This window comes from Ictalurus furcatus, chromosome 15, assembly GCF_023375685.1.
Source record: "Ictalurus furcatus strain D&B chromosome 15, Billie_1.0, whole genome shotgun sequence".
Lineage (NCBI taxonomy): Eukaryota > Metazoa > Chordata > Actinopteri > Siluriformes > Ictaluridae > Ictalurus > Ictalurus furcatus.
Genome location: NC_071269.1, coordinates 17,829,988 through 17,849,494, shown reverse-complemented (window position 1 = coordinate 17,849,494; position 19,507 = coordinate 17,829,988). Strand labels below are relative to the sequence as shown.

At 42.5% G+C, this 19,507-nt stretch overlaps 1 protein-coding gene across 1 annotated transcript in view; it reads right to left on the bottom strand.

Moving 5' to 3' along the window:
* The window catches only part of agrn (agrin), a 271,081-nt gene that overhangs the window by 129,986 nt on the left and 121,588 nt on the right, over window positions 1-19,507 (bottom strand). Inside the window, exon 5 of the mRNA XM_053643680.1 lies at window positions 1,169-1,384. Within this exon, the coding sequence (XP_053499655.1) occupies window positions 1,169-1,384 (216 nt within the window). The remainder of the gene's footprint in view (window positions 1-1,168; window positions 1,385-19,507) is intronic.

The following is a 19,507-nucleotide window of genomic DNA, read 5'->3' as shown; positions in this document are numbered from 1 at the left end:
TGAATAATATATATTCTGGTGTGTGTCTGTGTGTATTGGGTTCTTTTCAGTCTTATATAATTGGACAAACAGTTGTGTAAAGTTTTAGTCTGGACTTTATTTGTAACATTCAGTTTGTGGATTTTATTTTAAATAAACGGAAAAATGGTGCTGAAAGTCCCCCCCCCGATTAATCGGAAAAATAATCGGCCAACTAATCGATTATGAAAATAATCATTAGATGCAGCCCTAATAGCAGTGTTTAACTGTTCAAATGTGTGTGTTTATGCTCTGCATTCCTAATCTAATGACACAGAGGGTGTGTCTCGATCTGCTCCCTAGATCCCTAGGTCGTGAATCAGTATATCGTGTACACGAGTTCAGGCCCTGGTAAGGACCCTGGCTCACTATACATTGGGACACTGATAACTCTAATTTCCAGCGATATGACTACGTTCTCACGTCGTAAAATGTCACCAAAATGTTTTATACGTCATATAAATTTGTTCGCTTAATCACAAGCGTTTCCGCCATTGTACGTCAAGCAGGACCGTCAGCTAGCTGGTGGATTCATTTTTTAAAATCATTAAACACTTAAAACACGTTAGACTCAAACAAACCGTATATAGAACGTCAAATTATAGTTAAAAATCACTAACGTAAATAATCATTTGAGAGCTACAATAATGATAACACGCTACTTACATTTGTAGACGGAAGTTGGCCGAGAGTTCAACCTTCGTTTCTTTTCGAGCTGAAAGGCTTCAGAAATCGTGATGTCATGTCCTGTAAGGGAACATAGTGAGCGTCGATGCTCCCTGGTTTTTGCGGTGCGTTGTGGGATTTTTTTAGCAAACGTTCCAGTGCGCTGGAAGGACTTTTTTGCGATTGAAACAGCTCTTAAAATGGCCGACTCCCTGATCACTGCCCTGACTACTGAACTAGGGAGCTGACTGAGACATACCCAGAGTCTGAGAGCAAGAGACTGAGAGTTCACCAGTTTCAGTGCCAGGTTTATTCCTGATTTTTGAGCCATTTTCTTATCGCAGTCCCACACAATGTGCATGTTGTGGAAACTCACATTGTCATAGTGTTAAATATTGGAATAATACTCTGCTCTACTCTGGCTTGTGTGTGTGAGTTTGTGTGTGTGTGTGTATGCGTCACAGGATAGATAGAAGGAACTTACAACACTGGCCCTTGCGCATCACCTTGATGCGTCTCTGAGTGTTGCACTGAGCCTTTTCCAGCTCACACTCGTTGGAGTAGGTGGAGGAGTCCGAGCCGCACACAGGCGCCACCACAGAAGGACACACCATCTTCTTGCACACACACTCTCCTTTCGAGGGGTCGGCTGAGTCTCTTTGACACGTTGCGCCGAAGCCACAAAGCTTTCCCCGGCAGCCTGTAGACAAACACACACACACACACACACACACACACACACACACGGGCACAATCAGAATGAGAACATTTACAAAGTCAGGGTAGTACATTACATTTAAATTTACAATATTGTAGCAATGCTAGTAAAAAATGCTAATCTCCATAAAATCCATTATAGTAAGTATAAAAACACAGAGAAGGACGAATGCGAAGGACGAGTTTTGTAACTAGGGCTGTCACGGTGTCATTGTTTGTCATGCTGATCTTTTCAAAAAGACCATCTTTTTTTAAAAAAAAAAAACAAACCCAATCAAGTTCCCCTTACTCCAGTGGTTCTTATCCCTTTTATGTCGGGCTGCAACTCCCTGAAATTTTTACAACCCCTTCTGTCTGGACTACATCATACGACATCAACGTCTGTTTCTCTACGCCATGGATGCAACTGCATTGGAAACCCTTTGTGCAATCGGATACTGGAGTAAACACGTTACATTGCTACCTCTAGCTATGTCATGCGCAACGTTTAGAAGAACATGGCATTGCTGACTATCCATCCGTCCATCCATTTTCTGTACCGTTTATCCTAATATGGGGTTGCGGGGGAGTCTGGAGCCTATCCCAGGGGACTCGGGGCACCCTGGAAGGGGTGCCAAGCCATCGCAGGGCACACTCACACACCCATTCTCACGCTACGGACAATTTACGCATGTGTTTGGACTGGGGGAGGAAACCGGAGTTCACTGAAGAAATCTCCGAAGCATGGGGAATCAAACCCCCAACCCCGGAGGTGTGAGGCAAACGTGCTAGACACTAACCACTGGGGCAGCTGTGACTCAGGTGGTAGAGCGGGTTGTCCACTAATTGTAGGGTTGGTGGTTCGATTCCCGGCACACATGACTCCACAAGCCAAAGTGTCCTTGGGCAAGACACTGAACCCCAAGTTGCTTTGCATGGCTCTCTCTCTCTCTTGCTTCCCTGTTTATCCCTCTCTCCTCATTTCTTTCACTGTCTTTCTCTCTTCCTCCCTCCTTCTCTCTCTCTCTCGTTTCCTTGTTTATCCGTCTCTCCTCATTTCTCTCACTGTCTTTCTCTCTTCCTCCCTCCTTCTCTCTCCCTCTCGTTTCCCTGTTTATCCCTCTCTCCTCATTTCTTTCACTGTCTTTCTTTCTTCCTCCCTCATTCTCTCTCTCTCTCTCTCAGGACAGGCAGAAGATGGAAGGGCTTGGGCACAGACTGTTCCTGATCACTGACTTCCAACATTTCAACTACACACACACACACACACACACACACACACACACACGCACAGAGCTCAGTGTCCACCCCTCTCCTCTTCTGTCACGTCCAGTACTGACAGGTGAGTGTTCACGTCTGTGTTATCTGTTCTCCCTTTTTTTTTTTTTTTTGGATGTAGGAGTCGCACGGATGCTTGACTGACACCCATCCCATACACCCACAATGCTTTGTTACAGAGAGAACAGCATCGAGCCCTACACAAAGTCAGGATAGGTGGACACGTGTATATGTGTGTGTGTGTGTGTGTGTGTGTGTATGTGTGTGTGTTTAAAGCAGCTCGTGCTGTCAGAACTTGGTGCTGTCAGTCTGACATGCATAGGTGCCCACAGTTGTTTTGAACACGGTGCCTGTCACCCCGGAAAGGCTGCTTGAAATTCACCGGTGTAACACAGGCCGGAATCAACACATAGGATACACACTGGTACACGCTCGAATACACGAGTACACACTGTACGACTCTTCCGTTTCAGTCTAAAAGGAGCCCTGCACTCGAAGAGCTGCTTCGCAATTTACAAATGATAATTAATTCGAATAAAATCCTCTCAGATGAGTGAACGCACTTTTTTCATCCCCAAAACCATGGCCTCGAAACCAGAATTGTACATGCGTGCTCCGTTATAGACGGAGCAGGAACATCCTCTCATTCCACGGATGTTTCTACACGTTCTTGTCTCTCCCTAATCAGTCTGAGGTATGCGAGCGAGGAGACGGAGACGGACCGAGCAACAGGAACTGGTCGAGTCGAAAGCAGCTTGAATATAAGATGCCAGATCTTCTGCAGGCACATCCCGTGAAAGGCTTCAAGACCACTTCAAGAGCTATGCTTGCATGATCAGAAGCGAGAGAAAGAGAGAAAGACAGAGAGCGAGATGAACGAGATGGAGGGCAGAAGGAGGATGAGAATAAGCACTCCGCATTTGTGCATATTCAAGATCAAGCAATGCAGAATGCATAATGCCACTGGATGGCACCGCTGCATGTTAAGTGGGGTGATGGAGGATGGTGGAGGGTTTTTACACACACACACACACACACACACATATACACGACAGCTTTCAGAACCATCCTACTCTCTGCAAGAGGGACAACAGAGACAAAAAAAAATGAATAAATGAAAATCCAGTGCCCGCATATGCAATGAAAGCTTCGAATATTTAAATGTGAAGTGTAAAAGATCCATCATACATATCTAAATCTGTTGTATAATTTAAGCACTGGGTTATTTTGATGTTTATAATATAACTACCCTCTACCATTGGTTGTCTGTCACACGCTTGTTAAGGTCTGCATCGTAATTGTTTATTTATTCTACTGAGAATGTGTGCGGCCAGGTTTCACAATGCATGATGCACAATGTTCCTGTGGGATAAACCCGTCGATATATTTCCTCCCCAAAAAAAAAATACAAATATGGAGGAGAATATGTCTGTCTCCGATCCATCTCAGCACTGATCGAACCCCTATACATTCTTTGCTTCGTGCTTATTTCCCAAGCATGTGATGCCACAGGATTGGCTGTGGGGAATGTGTTGCCATGGCAACAGCCTACGAGACGATGGGGGGACGAAACGGTTGCGGGTTTGACGATTGGCACCATGCGCACTTGCCGTTTGAAGAGTGGAATACTTAAGCCAGTTCTTGCATTTTTAAAAAAAAAAAAAGTATAAAGACTAGATTTGTCACAGCAAGGGTTTTTCAAACTTATACGTACAAACAAAAAGCCAGTTTCAGCTACGTACATGAGGAATAAAACACGACACGAAGCCCAACAGGAAGCAGTGTCGCTGTTACCACCCTGAAGTTGGCTATGTCTCTATAACAGCACATTTTTATTGTTCTCATAAAACAGCAATTTGCCAATGATTAAATTTACAATGCTTTTTATCCATTTCTTATAGTGGAGCGTCGAGGAAATGTTCGTTTCTGTTATCATTTATGTGATACTACAGCTTTGTGAGAAGCTGTCGTTTCCACACCTCTCTCTCTTTTGAAGTTAATAAGGATTTTAAAAAACAACAACAACAACAACACAGCTTGTCAAGTTACAGAGAAACTAGAAAGCGCTGGAAACTGGAAAGAGTCCTTCTGATCATTACAAAGCTCTGGCACTGGAGACCCCTTACGTCCTTAGAGAAATCAAAGCAAGACCATATCAACATTAATATGTTTTTTTTTAATTATTATTTTGTTATATAATGTTTTAATCCGTTTATTATTAGCTTTAAATCATAAACCAGGGGGGCACGGTGGCTTAGTGGTTAGCATGTTTGCCTCGCAGCTCCAGGATTGAGGGTTCCTGCCACCCCGACTGTGTGTGCAGAGTTTGCATTATCTCCCTGTGGTTTCCTCCCCCAAGTCCTGCGTTGTAGGGTGATTGGCATTTCCAAATAGTTTGTGGTGTGTGCGATTGTGCCCTACCCCACAGTGTCCCCCTGAGATAGGCTCCAGGCTCAGCAGCCTTGTGTAGGATAAGCAGTACAAAAAATGGGTGGATGGATGGATAGATAATCCAATAAGTCCTTGTGAATGAGTTGTTACTATAGAAATGATAACATTTCAGATTGAGTCCAATAATATAAAGTTATGATTTGAATTACAGTCAAAATCTACTGTCAGAGCTGCTGTTATAGACATTTAATTAACACCAATCGGATTCAAAATTCAGCCTCAATGTGGTATAATGTCAGCTGGATGAGCGCTAGCTTGTGTCTCCTGAGACCAGAAGATTGGAAATCTAATTTAGGAGTTATGGCTAACATTTCCTTTTCATGCAGAAGTAATGGAGGACTCTGGAGGGCACAGCCACTCATTCCCAGTGAGTGACCAAACACAAACAGCTGAAAAACATGTCGCAGCTGATACACGATACTGAGATTTCCTACACATCTCTTCTCCTCCGCTCTGTTTAGCCATTACTGACTATGCCACAGCTATGCACTAAGACTCGAGCTCAATCGTACACACCTGAGCACCGAGGCACATCTGCATGCACGCTGGAGTTCACTGCAATCCAATCTAGGACTCAGCTTTACAACTCATCTTTCCTGCACTCCGCTCATTCCCTTGTCCCCCCCCCCTCTTCTTTTCTATTCCATTTCATTGCTTGTTATCAAAAAGTAAAATGAACAAATAGAAAGAAAAAAAAACAAAACAAAAAAGGGGGCGGTTATTTGATTCGGTTGGAGTTATAGATAGTGTAGGGACTTTTGCGGGACCCTTCTATTTTCTCATTTCCACATATATAAAGGTTCAGTCGATTCACGCGCTCTCTCTCTCTCTCTCTCTCTCTCTCTCTCTCTTGCTCACTCTTTATATCTCCCTTACTGCTCCTCAATGTCTGCTTCAGGCCCTGACCTGGCTTAGAGACACCCCGGCTTATTTAGAGCTGAGTTTCAGAGAAAAAAAAAAAGAAAAAAAAGAAAAAAGAACAACCCTCCTCCTACACAGGACAGGCTAGGCCAGTTTCTAATGAAAAGAAGCTCCAGAAAGGAGAGGTGGGTGAATTGGAGGAGAGTCAGCCATGCCTTATCCTCGGATGTACACCAAGAAGATGTACACGACCCAGCGGTGAAGGAAGACATTGTGATTGCTTGGTTTAACCAAAGACACAACTGGTAGTCTAATAAAGGCCACGGGTAAACGTGAGAGCATTCAGTGTGAACGTTAAGTCCATGGCTGCACAGAGGTGATGTTTTTTCTAATGGACACCTAAAGAGCATGGGAGGCTACACGAGCAGAATATTTTCAGAAATCTACTATTTCTGTCACCCTGCATCTCCAGCACGAAGGCACACAGCCAAACACTGCTAAGATTACAACTAGAATATGCACGAATGAACCACCATGGCACTGTTGCCCTGCGAGATTCAATTATTCAAGCCGTCAAAAAGAGAGAGCGCGAGACAGATAGAGAACTTGCTTCTTGTTCAGTCGCTCCATCTCTTCCATGCCGAAAGTTCTTTCATGTTCTCCCTCGTTTCCTCCGCAGCACATTCGCTACCCTCCACCCCGCGCTAAGCACTGCTGTGCCCCGTGGTCCATCCTCATCATCACAGGGTGCAGTTCATCTTTTTTCCCCATCCTTTTTTTTTTTTTTTCTCCATACTCACTTCGCTTCCTACCACCCTCTCATTCTCTTTCATCAATCCTCGTTTCAAACCTCGTTTCATTTTATTTCTCTGGATGGTTTAAAAATAAACATAAATGAATACAGAGAAACAACAAAGAGCAAAACGGAAAAGAACAACAAAAGAGATTTATTTGCTTATTTGCTTGGTGGCTTCCAATGGCGATGCTCCTAATATTAGCAGCTTATGGTGAAAGGGGGAAGGGAGCAGGACTACACAGTATTGGAACTCACCCGTTCTAGGGTGCCTCTTGGAGAGAAACCAAGCAATGGCCAGATGGCTCTCTGCTGTACGCTTAGGAATACTGTAAGCGCTCCCAATCCACAAATATGCTAAATATTCTAGATATGTGTCATTAGACCAAATGTTCTTCTTCGGGATTAATATCATTAGCTTTGTACCATCACCATTCATTTAGCATCATTCTGTCATTATTAAGTGGAGGTGTGATCTTTTTTAAGACTTAGATTTTTTATTTTTTATTTTTTTTTAAACCTTCACTTTATCCCACTGCTTTACATCTCTGATAGCAGAAAATTCACACTGTCATATTTCACTTGGACCTCCACCCAGGACTGATTCTGGGATCGTTTGGGTTTGATTTCACACAGAGGAATTCCTTCTGAACCGTGGATCGGTTGTGTGATTCCATACATCTCTTTTGTGCAAGCGGGATTTGGAAAATGGTAGGCACTACCATAGAGTTTTCCCCCACTTTGGTACCAACACTGAACGGGTGAATGATAATGGTTTTTGTATGCATAGCATGTCATCATGCAGGAATACCTCCAAAAAATGAGGAGCTGTTCTCATAATATGGTCCCTCCAAGATTTTGCGACCAACAAACATCACGGCAAAACAATTTCACGCAATCCCAATTTCACCAAATCAAGTAGTGTTCCTCAAAGAAAGCACAAACCCTGCAAGTTGCATCACGAATTTTGAAATAAAAAAAATGTTTAAAAAACACAGCAAAATCAAGCATTTTAGCCACAATAATAACAAATTAAAAGTATGTGAAATCCTATATGGACTGATATAAGAAATTTGTAGCCATTTAGGCCATGTGTTTATTGTGATATTTTCAGTGCAAGCCCAGACACCTAAAAGGTGAGCTACTTACAGTGCTCCAAGGCTAAGAAAGTATGGTTTTATACATCAGTAAGGCATCTGGTCTCCTCTGCTGACCATAATAACCCTTTCCTTGTTGTCATGAAACTTGAAACGGTAACCAATTGCATTATTCGAGATATTATTGATCCACACCTGATTTGAACCATGCACCGGTTTGGTGGAAACCCGGACTAGTTTGGAACCACAGACTACTGTTTTCAAGAGGACCATGTATCAGTTTTCTGGAGCACTCCCAGGCTCAAAAACGGCGTTCATACTACGTAAACTCTCTGGACAAATTACAAAAAGTGTGTCCAGAAAATATGCAAGTGAGAAAAAGAGACACTAAACAAGTCATTAATAAATATGCTTCATTAGCATTAATGATCGGGAACGTCATCCAAGTCTACAATCCGCTTATTTCTTCACTGCTAAAAAAAAAAAAATCCTACATGATGAGTGGACACAGTGATGGAGAGCAGCATTCACTGGAGTGGTCATAATAATTTCCTGGTGTTCCACCTGCCAGTAACATCAATCCCGCCAACAAACCAGGATGACAGGGTGACACACCCCCCTGCAGCTGGGCCAACTGGTGTCCATCTCTGCCAGACAAAGAGCTTAGCCCACCCTCTTCCATCCCTCTCAACACCCTGATCAATACTCCCACTGCCGATCAATGCCTCCACAAATCACTTCATTTTCTCTTTTTCTTTCTCTCGCACTCTCTCCTCAGACAGCCGGTACGGACACAGAACGAGAACGAGCCAAGGAGTGAGAAAAGAGCCTTCTGTCACTATAAAATGCGACCTGCTCCCTCGCTGCTCCCCAACCAAAGAGCAAGTAAGCACAAAATAAAGCCCATTAAATGCTGGCCAGTATTTCAGAATGAGAGAGCTCATTTTAGCTGCTGTCAAACACTGCCTTGTTTTTTTTTTCCCCCCCTCTCTCTCTCTCTCTCTCTCTCTCTCTCTCTCGCTTCCTTTTTTCTTCTTAATGACCCTAAAAAGTGAACGCAGCTTATGATTGGGTTATTTAGAAGAAATCAAAGCAAGCTGTGCTATCCATCAGTCAAGTCCCTCCAGAGAATTATAAACTATAAAGAGTGCACATGCAATATTTCCATAAGGAAAGAGTTGACCAACGTATACATTTTAAAAGATACATTCCCATAGCTCGCACTAAATTAATCATCATCGAAATGGAGCTCTTTCTGCTCTGTGGATTTTCTTTATTGTCTTGTGACTCATTATCGTTTCTGTTGGCGGTGTAAAATTACTCTAACCCTGGCCAAGGAACCAAATGAATACACCGGAGATACAAACTGGGCAGGACACTGAAGAAATACTCGATTTCGCCTCTCAAACTGTCTTTTGTCATTTTAGTTCATTTACATCCCAATGTAAATGTATTTCATACCAGTGCGGGAGCTTTTTGCTTGCTAAATTAAAACTTACCGCTAGTGGTGGGCGATAAAGCAGCGGAAACGAGGCAGCTGTAGAAATCTCGTGTGTCAGATTATAAGACCTCTAATGATCGAGCTGCGATGAAAGAAAAGGACTCTTTGCTAACGACGTCAATCAGCACAATCGAGGCACGTGCGTTCTAAGACCACCGATCTCAACTTGCGAATAAAGAATTGGTTTACGATGTGCAGTTTTTTTTTTCGCGACATGAAAAAAGGCACCCTGTTAACCCGCCTATATATGAAGCTTCGTCTTATACTTGATTACGCCGCAATATCAGAACTGCAGCTTTCTCTAAATATACTCAATCAATTGCAATTCTTTTTCCTTGATTGAAAAGAAACCTGCTAGTAACTCATTACAGCTGTCCAGATGTGTGAGTTTTATCATCCTTGAGAAACTAACAGGGTTACTAGGTCTAAACTGATATTTTTAGAAAGCATGTGTCATGTTCTGTTGTAAGAATGTTTAATTGAGTACACTTTCAAAAAGCAGGGAAGACAAACCCATGCATAGCAAAATGGTGGTTGGAACAAGTCCCCAACGTCCCTAGCATATGTTGTGCCTATGGTGGTACTTTTTGATGTGGCATCGTAAAGAGTTCTGAATCTGCTTCTTGTTAAGCAATGGCACATGGAAAATTACAGGGAAAAGGGAGGAAGAAGAAGCAGTGGATGTGGGATCTAAAAAAAAAAAAAAAAACTTATTAGGAGCAAAGGTATATCTTCTGTGAAATTAGCCTTCTGCTAACAGGGATGGTCTCACATGCACACCTTAAAAGTTTCTCTTGCTTCAGAATTGCTGCTCTAATCCTAAAGAGTCATCTGTGCTTATCCCAGGAATCATATTCACAATATGAACATCCTTTCAACATGCTTAGTACTGTTTGTCTTTACTCTTTTACAGCGTTTGCCTCGCATTTCTGGGGTTGGAGGTTCGACTCCCGCCTCTGCCCTGTGTGCGGAGAGTTTGCATGTTCTCCACATGCTTTGGGGATGTCTTCCAGGTACTTCAGATTCCTCCCCAGTCCAAAGACACGCATTGTAGGCTGACTGGCATCTCTAAATTGTCCATAGTTTGTTGGCACCCCGTTCCCCGTGGGCCGGAAATCGGACCTCCAACCCTACGATTAGTGGACAACCCGCTCTACCACCTGAGACACAGCCGCCCATACATATATATATATGATCTAAATTTTGGCCTGTGTCACCCTTTCACTGTTGTTATTTTCCATGAGATCTATTCACAGCTGCCTTTGCGTACACACTTTCTGACACACAATACACTACTCATAGCTACACACTAAGCATTTGATAGGCGAGCAACAGCCCATGGGCACCTGTGCACTTCTTCCCCATAAAGTATTTCTGGCAGTTTGTGACCGGGCATATTGAATTACATTCCTTTCAGATGCACTGGATAGTTTTTTTTTTCAAACGGAGACCACATGATCAGGCACAAATGCACAGGAATTTATGTCCTGAGTAACTGGTGTGTGTGATTAAATTTATACTTCTTTCAATAAAGCTGTCTCTTTGTATGGTTTGAGAAAGGCCAGTTACAGCCTGAGTGAAAGCTATGCCAGACCCAAGCAAAGAGGGGGCTGGAGATCTAATCTACAGTATAGTCCGGCATTACAAGTAACGGACCTGATGACACCAATCTTTCCTCACTCCTAGAGTAGCATCTAACAGGAAACAGCCCTTCTCCTAATGACATCATTGTAGACACTGAGTATATGCAATGGGGAGGAGTGTGAAATCGGAAAAATAAAAGATTCAGTGTAAGTGAGGCGAGGAATATGAACAGTGAAGAGTGGGGGGAGCAGGCGCAAGCCAGGCCTTGTGTAATCACACCATGATCAGAGCTTGGCATCAGACAAATGCCTGTCCATGTCAGGACCCCAGCAGGACACGTTAAACCCAATTACTGTGGTGAGGAAGCATTCCGTATCCTCCGGCCACATCGAACTCCTGTACTCATCGCTCCAGCCTTGGCACACCATCATTGCAAGCGGCCATGGCTCAGTAGCAGCTGTGCACAGGAGTGCCTGAATTCCCAGACAGGTTTCCACCGTGTATAGAACAGATGGAGCGCTACACCCCCACCTAACCAGTTACACTATCCATTTAGAGCCCTCTGATGGAGAGAGAGAGATAAAAGAGAAAGCACGACGGGTAGAAAAGTGGAGAAAGACCAGCACAAACAGGTCTGTCCTCATTTTAAAAAAACACCTTCCAGGTTTAATGTTTGTCGTCACTTGGAAATACGTGCACTTTCCTTGCCAACGGAGCCATCAATTCCTGCTTAATTGACACCCCAAATAAAAGGTGTACAGCATAATTAGCAGATGCCCTCAATAAGCACTCTCCATGCTAGGGAACATGAGTATCAGTGGGTACCTTTCATTCCGCCTTTCCCGTGCCACGGAGTTTTGAAAATAAAGCAAAGGCCGGTGAAATGAACTGGAACGAAAAACGGTGCATGGCTAGGGACCTGGAACATTACATTACCATGTAACTATTTCCTCTAAACCATCTGGGAGAATGCCTCAAAGGACAGGTAAAGAATAGGATATAGAGAAGATTGATTTATGAATGGGTATGGAGTGGACGGACAGAGATTGACAGGCACCCACGGGACCTGGCAGGATCAATAGAGGCTTTTCTAACAGGCTCAGGCAGTCTGTTCAGAGGGGGGTTGTAAGACGGAGCAAAGAGTCCCTGATCCCCAATTACTCAAAAAAAAACTCCTCAATGTCCTGAGCGCATCGCTGTGAAAAAGTCTCCTGCAGCAAATGGATTGATGACGCTGAAAAGAGTCCGTGTTTTCAAAAACATCGCTCGGCTTGTATCTGTGCTCCAAGCATTCGTACCTGTGTTCGCATTTATACCTAAAGTAGAGGTGGCCTAAATCGGAAGATGTTTTTGTTCTCGTTGTTGTTGTTTCTGACAGTTCCTCAACCTCATATCACTTGAGAGATTTTTAATCCTGCTTGGAGGGTTTTTTTTTTTTTTTTATACTGCCGGCAGTATTTCCGAACTAATTTAACAGTTTCTATTTCACAAAATATAAACAAACTACTAGCCTAAGATAAACCATCAAAATCCTGAGCAGGCTCTTATTAAGGAGTGCCACACTTGCAATTGATTCTTTTGTCTCTAGAATGAAGCAGATGTCCTGAAAGCCTTTCTTGCAAGCGAGCTAAAACAGTAGTGTGCCTCCTATTTGTATCTGTATTTGTATTCGTCTAGACCATGTTCTATCCGAATAAAGTATTTGTACTTTCCCTGTGCTTTGGGGGTTTCTTCCGGTTTCCTCTCCCAGTCCAAAGACTTGCATTGTAGGCTGATTGGCATCTCTAAATTGTCCATAGTGTGTGACTGTTCCCTGTGATGGGTTACATCACTCTAATGCCCCAAAGGTATTGTACTGACTCTTTCAGTTCAGCACTTTCACTGAGAACATTGTACACTGTTACATTTTTGTAAAAGTGTGTCATCCCATTACGCGGTTGGAAAGACACTCGCCTGCGTGAGCAACTGATGCCCGCAGGTCTTTGTGCACTAGCATAACTCTACTAAGTGACTGCAGCCTCGGGATTTTGTGCAATAGTATCCGCAGCCACTGGAACCGGTAACGCACACTCTGAATGCTGCAGCTGCTCCAGAATACAGGGAGACCACAATTGTTTCCCCAAAGCTGTCCTTACACTTCAAGTACATCCATGATGCCATCAACCCCCAGAGAGAAAATATTATCCCGGTGAAAAGAGCCACCAGCAGAAAGAAGCGATAACTGAATTCAACTTTTACACGAGATACATCTCAGAGACGGGTTAACTCCCACATCGCCACGGTGAACGAGAAGCTTTTTTTCCACTCCTCTCTGCTTCTCCCTCGATCCCGACTCCTCCAACTCTCACATCCACGGGAGTCTCGAGTTCTGTAGCAATCAGACAGAAGTCCCAGAGGGCAAGGTTTGGCTGTAGACACAATAGAAATGTAATGACAGAAAAAGAGGCAATTTTGTAAATGGACCTCGCTCTTTCTCTGCTTCGGCCTGTATAAAAATGCATCTCTCTCTATATGTAGCGTGTGCAGTGGCGGATAAAAGATAGGATTGTGATCTGAGTCACAATCGTGCCCTCTGCATCTCTCATCTCAGCACTACCACTCTCTCTCCCATGGCGCACTAGAATAATTAAGAAAATTAAACACACCCCAGTCTGATTATGATAGCACATTAAAGGAAATACCAATAGGGATAATGTCAAGGAAAAATACGAAACAAATTCCATTCCATTCTTAGCCTCGCAAAGACTGCTGGTGAGTTAATGGCTTTCCAAGTGCCAAATGTCATATGCAGGAATGTGACGTGTTTTACATTAAGTGCACTTGAACGTGATATTTCATCCCTTTTCATTGAATAATGCGGCTGAAAAATCTAGTAAAGTGAATGGTGACTCAAACCTCACTTTGAATAAATGTTAATGCGTGAGAAGATCTAAATGGGTTGCAACGGAGACGATCCAAACCGGGGTGTTATGAATTACAATGAGACAATATGTAAGCATGAGCAGCCATATGAATAAGAGCAGGATTATCAGGAGTACGTAATGTGTTTTACTGAATAAAAAGCATTTAGAACAGTTATAGTATGTACTATACACAGCCAGAACAGTGTCATTGCGAGTGATGTGTTCGAGAAAAAGAAACGTTTCCGATTTGGCTGTAAATTCCGAGCTGGGAACAGCTGTTAGGTGGCTGCTGTTTCCGAACACATTTCCAATTGGCATTCCTCTCCACAAATTCAATATCCTTAGTGACAGAAAGGTGCCATAATATATGCCTATCACCCTTCTCGGTTACTCGCCCTCCCTTTTTTTTTTTTTTTTTAAATGAGGTCATCTTCAACATCCATCCATTCATCCATCCATCTCTCTCAGAGAGATCCTGCGTTCCACCTTCCACCCTCCCTCTTTTGTGCTCGACAGACATTGGTCCTGTAACCAGTGAGGCATTCAGGCACTCATTAAAGGTGCTTGAGGGAGTTTATAGATGGGTCTAGATGAGAGGACCCACCTGTAAGAGGTCCCTGAACCTGAAGGGCCATGCAATGGCTGCATAGAGGCCACAAGAGGGCTGATGCTGAAGAGCAAAAGGTCGGCATGAATTGTGCATGAATGTTTGAGCGATGAGTGTTGCCATGGCGACGCGTTCCTGCGCCTTTCCTGGCTCCAGCTGGGCCTCATCTGTGCTCTGTGACTAGCTGGAATGGAAGAGAGCAACCGATGCAGACATGCATAATCACCAGTGGCAAAAATCCGCCATGGTGCTGAACATTAACTTTCAAAGAGAGCTCTCAAAACTGGAACAATGAGAAATACCTCTCAGCATTGCAGGTGCGGGAACTCGATCTGAGAATGTGAGCATACGAGTAGCGGTGAATTATAGAAATAATGATATTATGCCAACTGGGACTGAGGCGTGCTGAGCGAGCAGACGTGCCTGTGTAAGTGTGCATATGTGCACATTCATCATATTTGACCTAAATATGCTTTCTTTCGTTGTTGTCATACAGACAAACGCATACAAACACTACTCATTCTGTCACTAAAGGGTCTGTCTTTTTGTTCCTCAAATCTAAGCCTCTATTATGGACCCACGTTTTTTTTAAACATCCTCCATCACTGTATAGAGCTCTCGATCGGTAAATCGATTCTTTGTGGGCGTTTATTTTCTAAAATCACAATCACTAGCGAATAATGTCACATGAGAGGCAGCTAGAGTGATTCAAGGCATCCAAAGAATATGGAAATTGCACAGCTGATCAAAATTCTGCACAGAGAAAGCCACGCAGCAGTACAGAAGATGACACCCGTTTCGGTTTGCACTCACAGAATGCCAAGAGCACACTAATGCACAGGTATGATTCTACAGCGGAAGCATTTGCTCTTCTGATCCAGGCTAACAAGTCTCATTTTGCTTTACGGACATGTCTGAAAGCACAGTAAAGAGAAGTAGGCTAGCCTGAGCGATCAAAATGATCATCACACTACAGCCAGAAACACAGCTATTGTGTCTCGTGGTGGTCCAAATAGTTTTCACTTGATTGAGATAAACAGCGAGTGACTACGTTTACATGGACAGCAGTAATCTAATTATTGACCTTATTCTGAATAAGACAATATTGCGATTAAGGTGTTTACATGAGTTGCTTTTAGAATATTCCTTTCATGTTCAGGTTTTACATGTTATAGAACATAGATCAATTAACGGCACACGTCATTACGTCCCCACGCCACGACATCCGACGTTCCCTCCAGAATTTCACGTATCGACATACAGTTCGTCTTCGTTATGGTACCGTATACAGTGTTGGGTGTTTCATTTTTAATTTTACGAAAGCTTCAAGTGCAGTTAATTATTTGTCATGCTGTACGTGCAAATGGACGACTGCTTGAAGCCGTGGGCTGCGTCCCAAACCACATACTTACCTACTATATAGTAGCTGAGATACATGTATTTCTTCTACTATATAGCAGGTAAGTACGCGGTTTCGGACGCAGCTGTGCTCTCTTGTTTGCCGTCAAATGGTTGAGCACTGCTGTGTGTGTACGTGTCCTGTCGCAAAATGCAGTGAAAACTCCCACATGACGTTAATAGTGTAATTAAGGTGTGTACGTGTCTGTAACGCACTTCCATAATGAGACTAAAACAGGAGCACTCCACATGTCTTAATTCCATCTGTGTTTACTTCGAGTATGACTTTAATCGGATTTAGGTAATAAAAAATTGCTGTTTACATGCTAGTTTCTTAATCACAGTATTGTCTTAATCTGGTTGTCTTAATTGTCTTAATTAATAGTGGATTATTGTTGTCCATGTAAATGTACTGAATGTTCACAAGTCCAAGTCTTGTTTTCTTGTATATTAAAATGTTTTCCCAGATCTGACTTCCTGTCAGATCCCTATTTATCCCTATTGAACTATGCCTACCTGTGTTTTGAGTTTGACCATGGTCTCAAATTTATACTGTAAGTAAGTCTATGCCCTTGCATCCTGCATGTGCATAGACTTACTCTCTCACAACATGTGCTCTCACAGCATGCTACGACAACAGACTATGCCACGTCTGTTTTATTTGATGAGCTACATAAATTAACCTACAGAGGATTTGCCATCAAATGCACTTGTGTCCCATTCAGGGTGAATACCAGTGTTCCCGGGATAGGCAAACTAGGATACAGCGTTACTGAAGGTGAATTAAAGAATAAATTAATAATGTAGACTGGCAGTTTTCTTGTATTCATCAGGCACTTATTAGTTCTCTTCCTTTTTAAAGTGCTACACTGAAGAGCAAAACTAGACACCACCACCAAATCTGTTTTAAAAAGTTTGCCAATATCAGTGGAAAAGACATTCACTAATTATAACAGTTTTTAAAAAAAAACTGTATGCTGTAGGGATAGCAAATACAAACAGCTTGCTACATTGAAGGTCTGACAACACAGTGCTTTCAGGACAAGCAAACAGAAGAAAATGTTCAAACCTGCAGAGATCTGAGCAATCTAAAAATATGTTTCAGGAAGCCTTGCTGTCTAACAAACGTTTGAACTATGTACTCTGTGATTGTCAGTGAAACCGGCTTTTGCGAACTGTTACTCGGCACAAAACTGTTGACCTTGCAGGTTAAATAATCTGCCATTCATGCCACTTTCTTGCGCCTCACTTCAGCCCTTAATTATTCCTTCTCACACATGGATGATCGCCAGCATAGAAAGCCTTTGTCAAGACTCTTGTAATTATTATCTTCAACAGTTCCGGCTAAAATAGCCTAATGAGGAAGACTGCTTCTTTGGAGTGCGCAAAATGAACAAAACAACCTTCAGGCACTTCATTTATAACCTGAGATGCTGCATTTAAAGTAGATCCTGTGAATATAAAAAGCAGAGATTGGGCTCATATGTGTGCATACCCTTGAATGTATCAGTGGTTGGTTAAATAGAGATGCACACTTGATGGTTGGATCCTGGTGACAAGAACCCTGGCAGGCGAAGCCGTTCTTATTAAAAAGGCGTCACTTCTTGCTCTGCCACATGGAGCGCTTGAGCATATGGCCATTCTAGTACATAATCCCCTTCTCCAGGAAGGTTTTACATACCACACGCACGTCACACACACACCAGCATTACCCCCCAGCGGTACCACAATGTCAAAGATCTGGGATGAATATAGAAGCACACACCCTGATACTGCCATCTTTGGAGTTCTCTACCACCCACATACACACACACACACACACACAAATTCATATGCATGTGCAGAGCTGCACTGGTATATGATGCTGTGAGAAAACTCTTAGATGTTCCAAGAACTTCCTCTTGACTTTACTTTCAATATTTTGACCAATCAGTATCTGTAGTATGGGGATAGATTACACTGTATAACGCTTCTTTTGTCAACTTCACTGTTACTCCACATGTTCAGATATGAATAAGAAACAGATACGAATACAGATATGGATAAAAAGCGGCACCTTATTATTCTTTGGGGTTTTTTTTTGTTTTGTTTTTTTAAAGATTGCAAGGGAGGTTCATAAAGGTGTGCATTGGGACTGAGATTCTGCAGAACATCTTCATTTTCATGTTCCTTCATTCATCCTTAGTAACTGCCTGGTCAGAGTCGCTGTGATTTAAATTAGGCTACTAGTTTATGCATTATTTGGGAAGCAGAACCAAGTAAAATGTCAAGGGCTGGTAGAAACAGAATACTAACCGTGCACATCTCACTTCCGGTTTAGGCCATGCCCATGTTAGGATTTAAATCCAAATTCAGATATCTGGAGCACTAAACAGACATTTCCTGAATCTGGTCATCATTTTCACTGGTAAACTGACATATATATATATATATATATATATATATATATATATAGCGAGAGAGAGAGAATCAAAAATACATTCTGGTGCGTATATATTTATGTGTGCGTATATATATATATATATATATATATATATATATATATATATATATATATATATATATATATATATATTAGGGATGTCACGAGAACCGATACTTTGGTACCAAGTCGGTACAAACATTCTTAAAACGTGACGGTACTTGTTTCTCTGCAGTAGCGTAGGTACCGTTATTAATGACCTATTACCTATTACCGAGGCTGCAATTCTTCTGGAACTGATGGGGGCAGCAAATACGCGCAAGTGTTTTAGTCGGTCCACAAGTGGTAAAGAAGAAAAACGCCTACAAGCACATGGAAAAAACTACAGAAGTTTAGCTCCGCCCGACTCGTTAAGAGGAAGAGAGAGAAAAGCTCGTTGAGAGGAAAGGTAGCGTTGGTTGCCGGTGTGCAACCGATGCTATCGTTCATTTCAAACAAAGCGAGGAAACACCTGGAATTTGGTGAAGCACCTGAAAGACGGTCCTATATTATGTTTGTTTGAGGCAGCTGGCATTGTGGCCGTGAAACCAGCTAACATTATACCCCATGTACTGTTTGAGATAGCCAGTTATTTGTTAATGACGCTAACGCATTGCAATGTTATAAACTACCTCTGAATGGGCCTCCACGCATCGCCATTCAGCCCGTGTCCTGTCAGCTAAATGTAGCCTAGTGTTACTAATAATTATTCACATGTTAATGATTTTAATGAATCATTTTGGCCTGCCACCATATCAGTGAATTTGAACTAATGCTTGTATTCAGAGTATAAGGGTGTGTGTGTGTGTGTGTGTGTGTGTGTGTGTGTGTGTGTGTGTGTGTGTGTGTGTGTGCACGCATGCATTTAGGACTTGTTATTAGCACTTAGCAATGTTTTGTTGGTCATTGTCAGACAGTGTTTGATAACTAAAATATCTCTCTCTCTCTCTCTCTCTCTCTCTCTCTCTCACGCTCGCCAGTATTAGCCAGAGGTGGATTTCCTCCAGGAGTTTTTAATTTTATTTTTATTTTTATTTTTTTTTAAACCACACTATGGTATCGACTTTGGTATCGAGTATCGTGTACTTTTGGTGGTATCGGTACCGACTACTAGATTTTTGGTATCGTGACATCCCTAATATATATATATATATATATATATATATATATATATATATAGCAAGAGAGAGAGA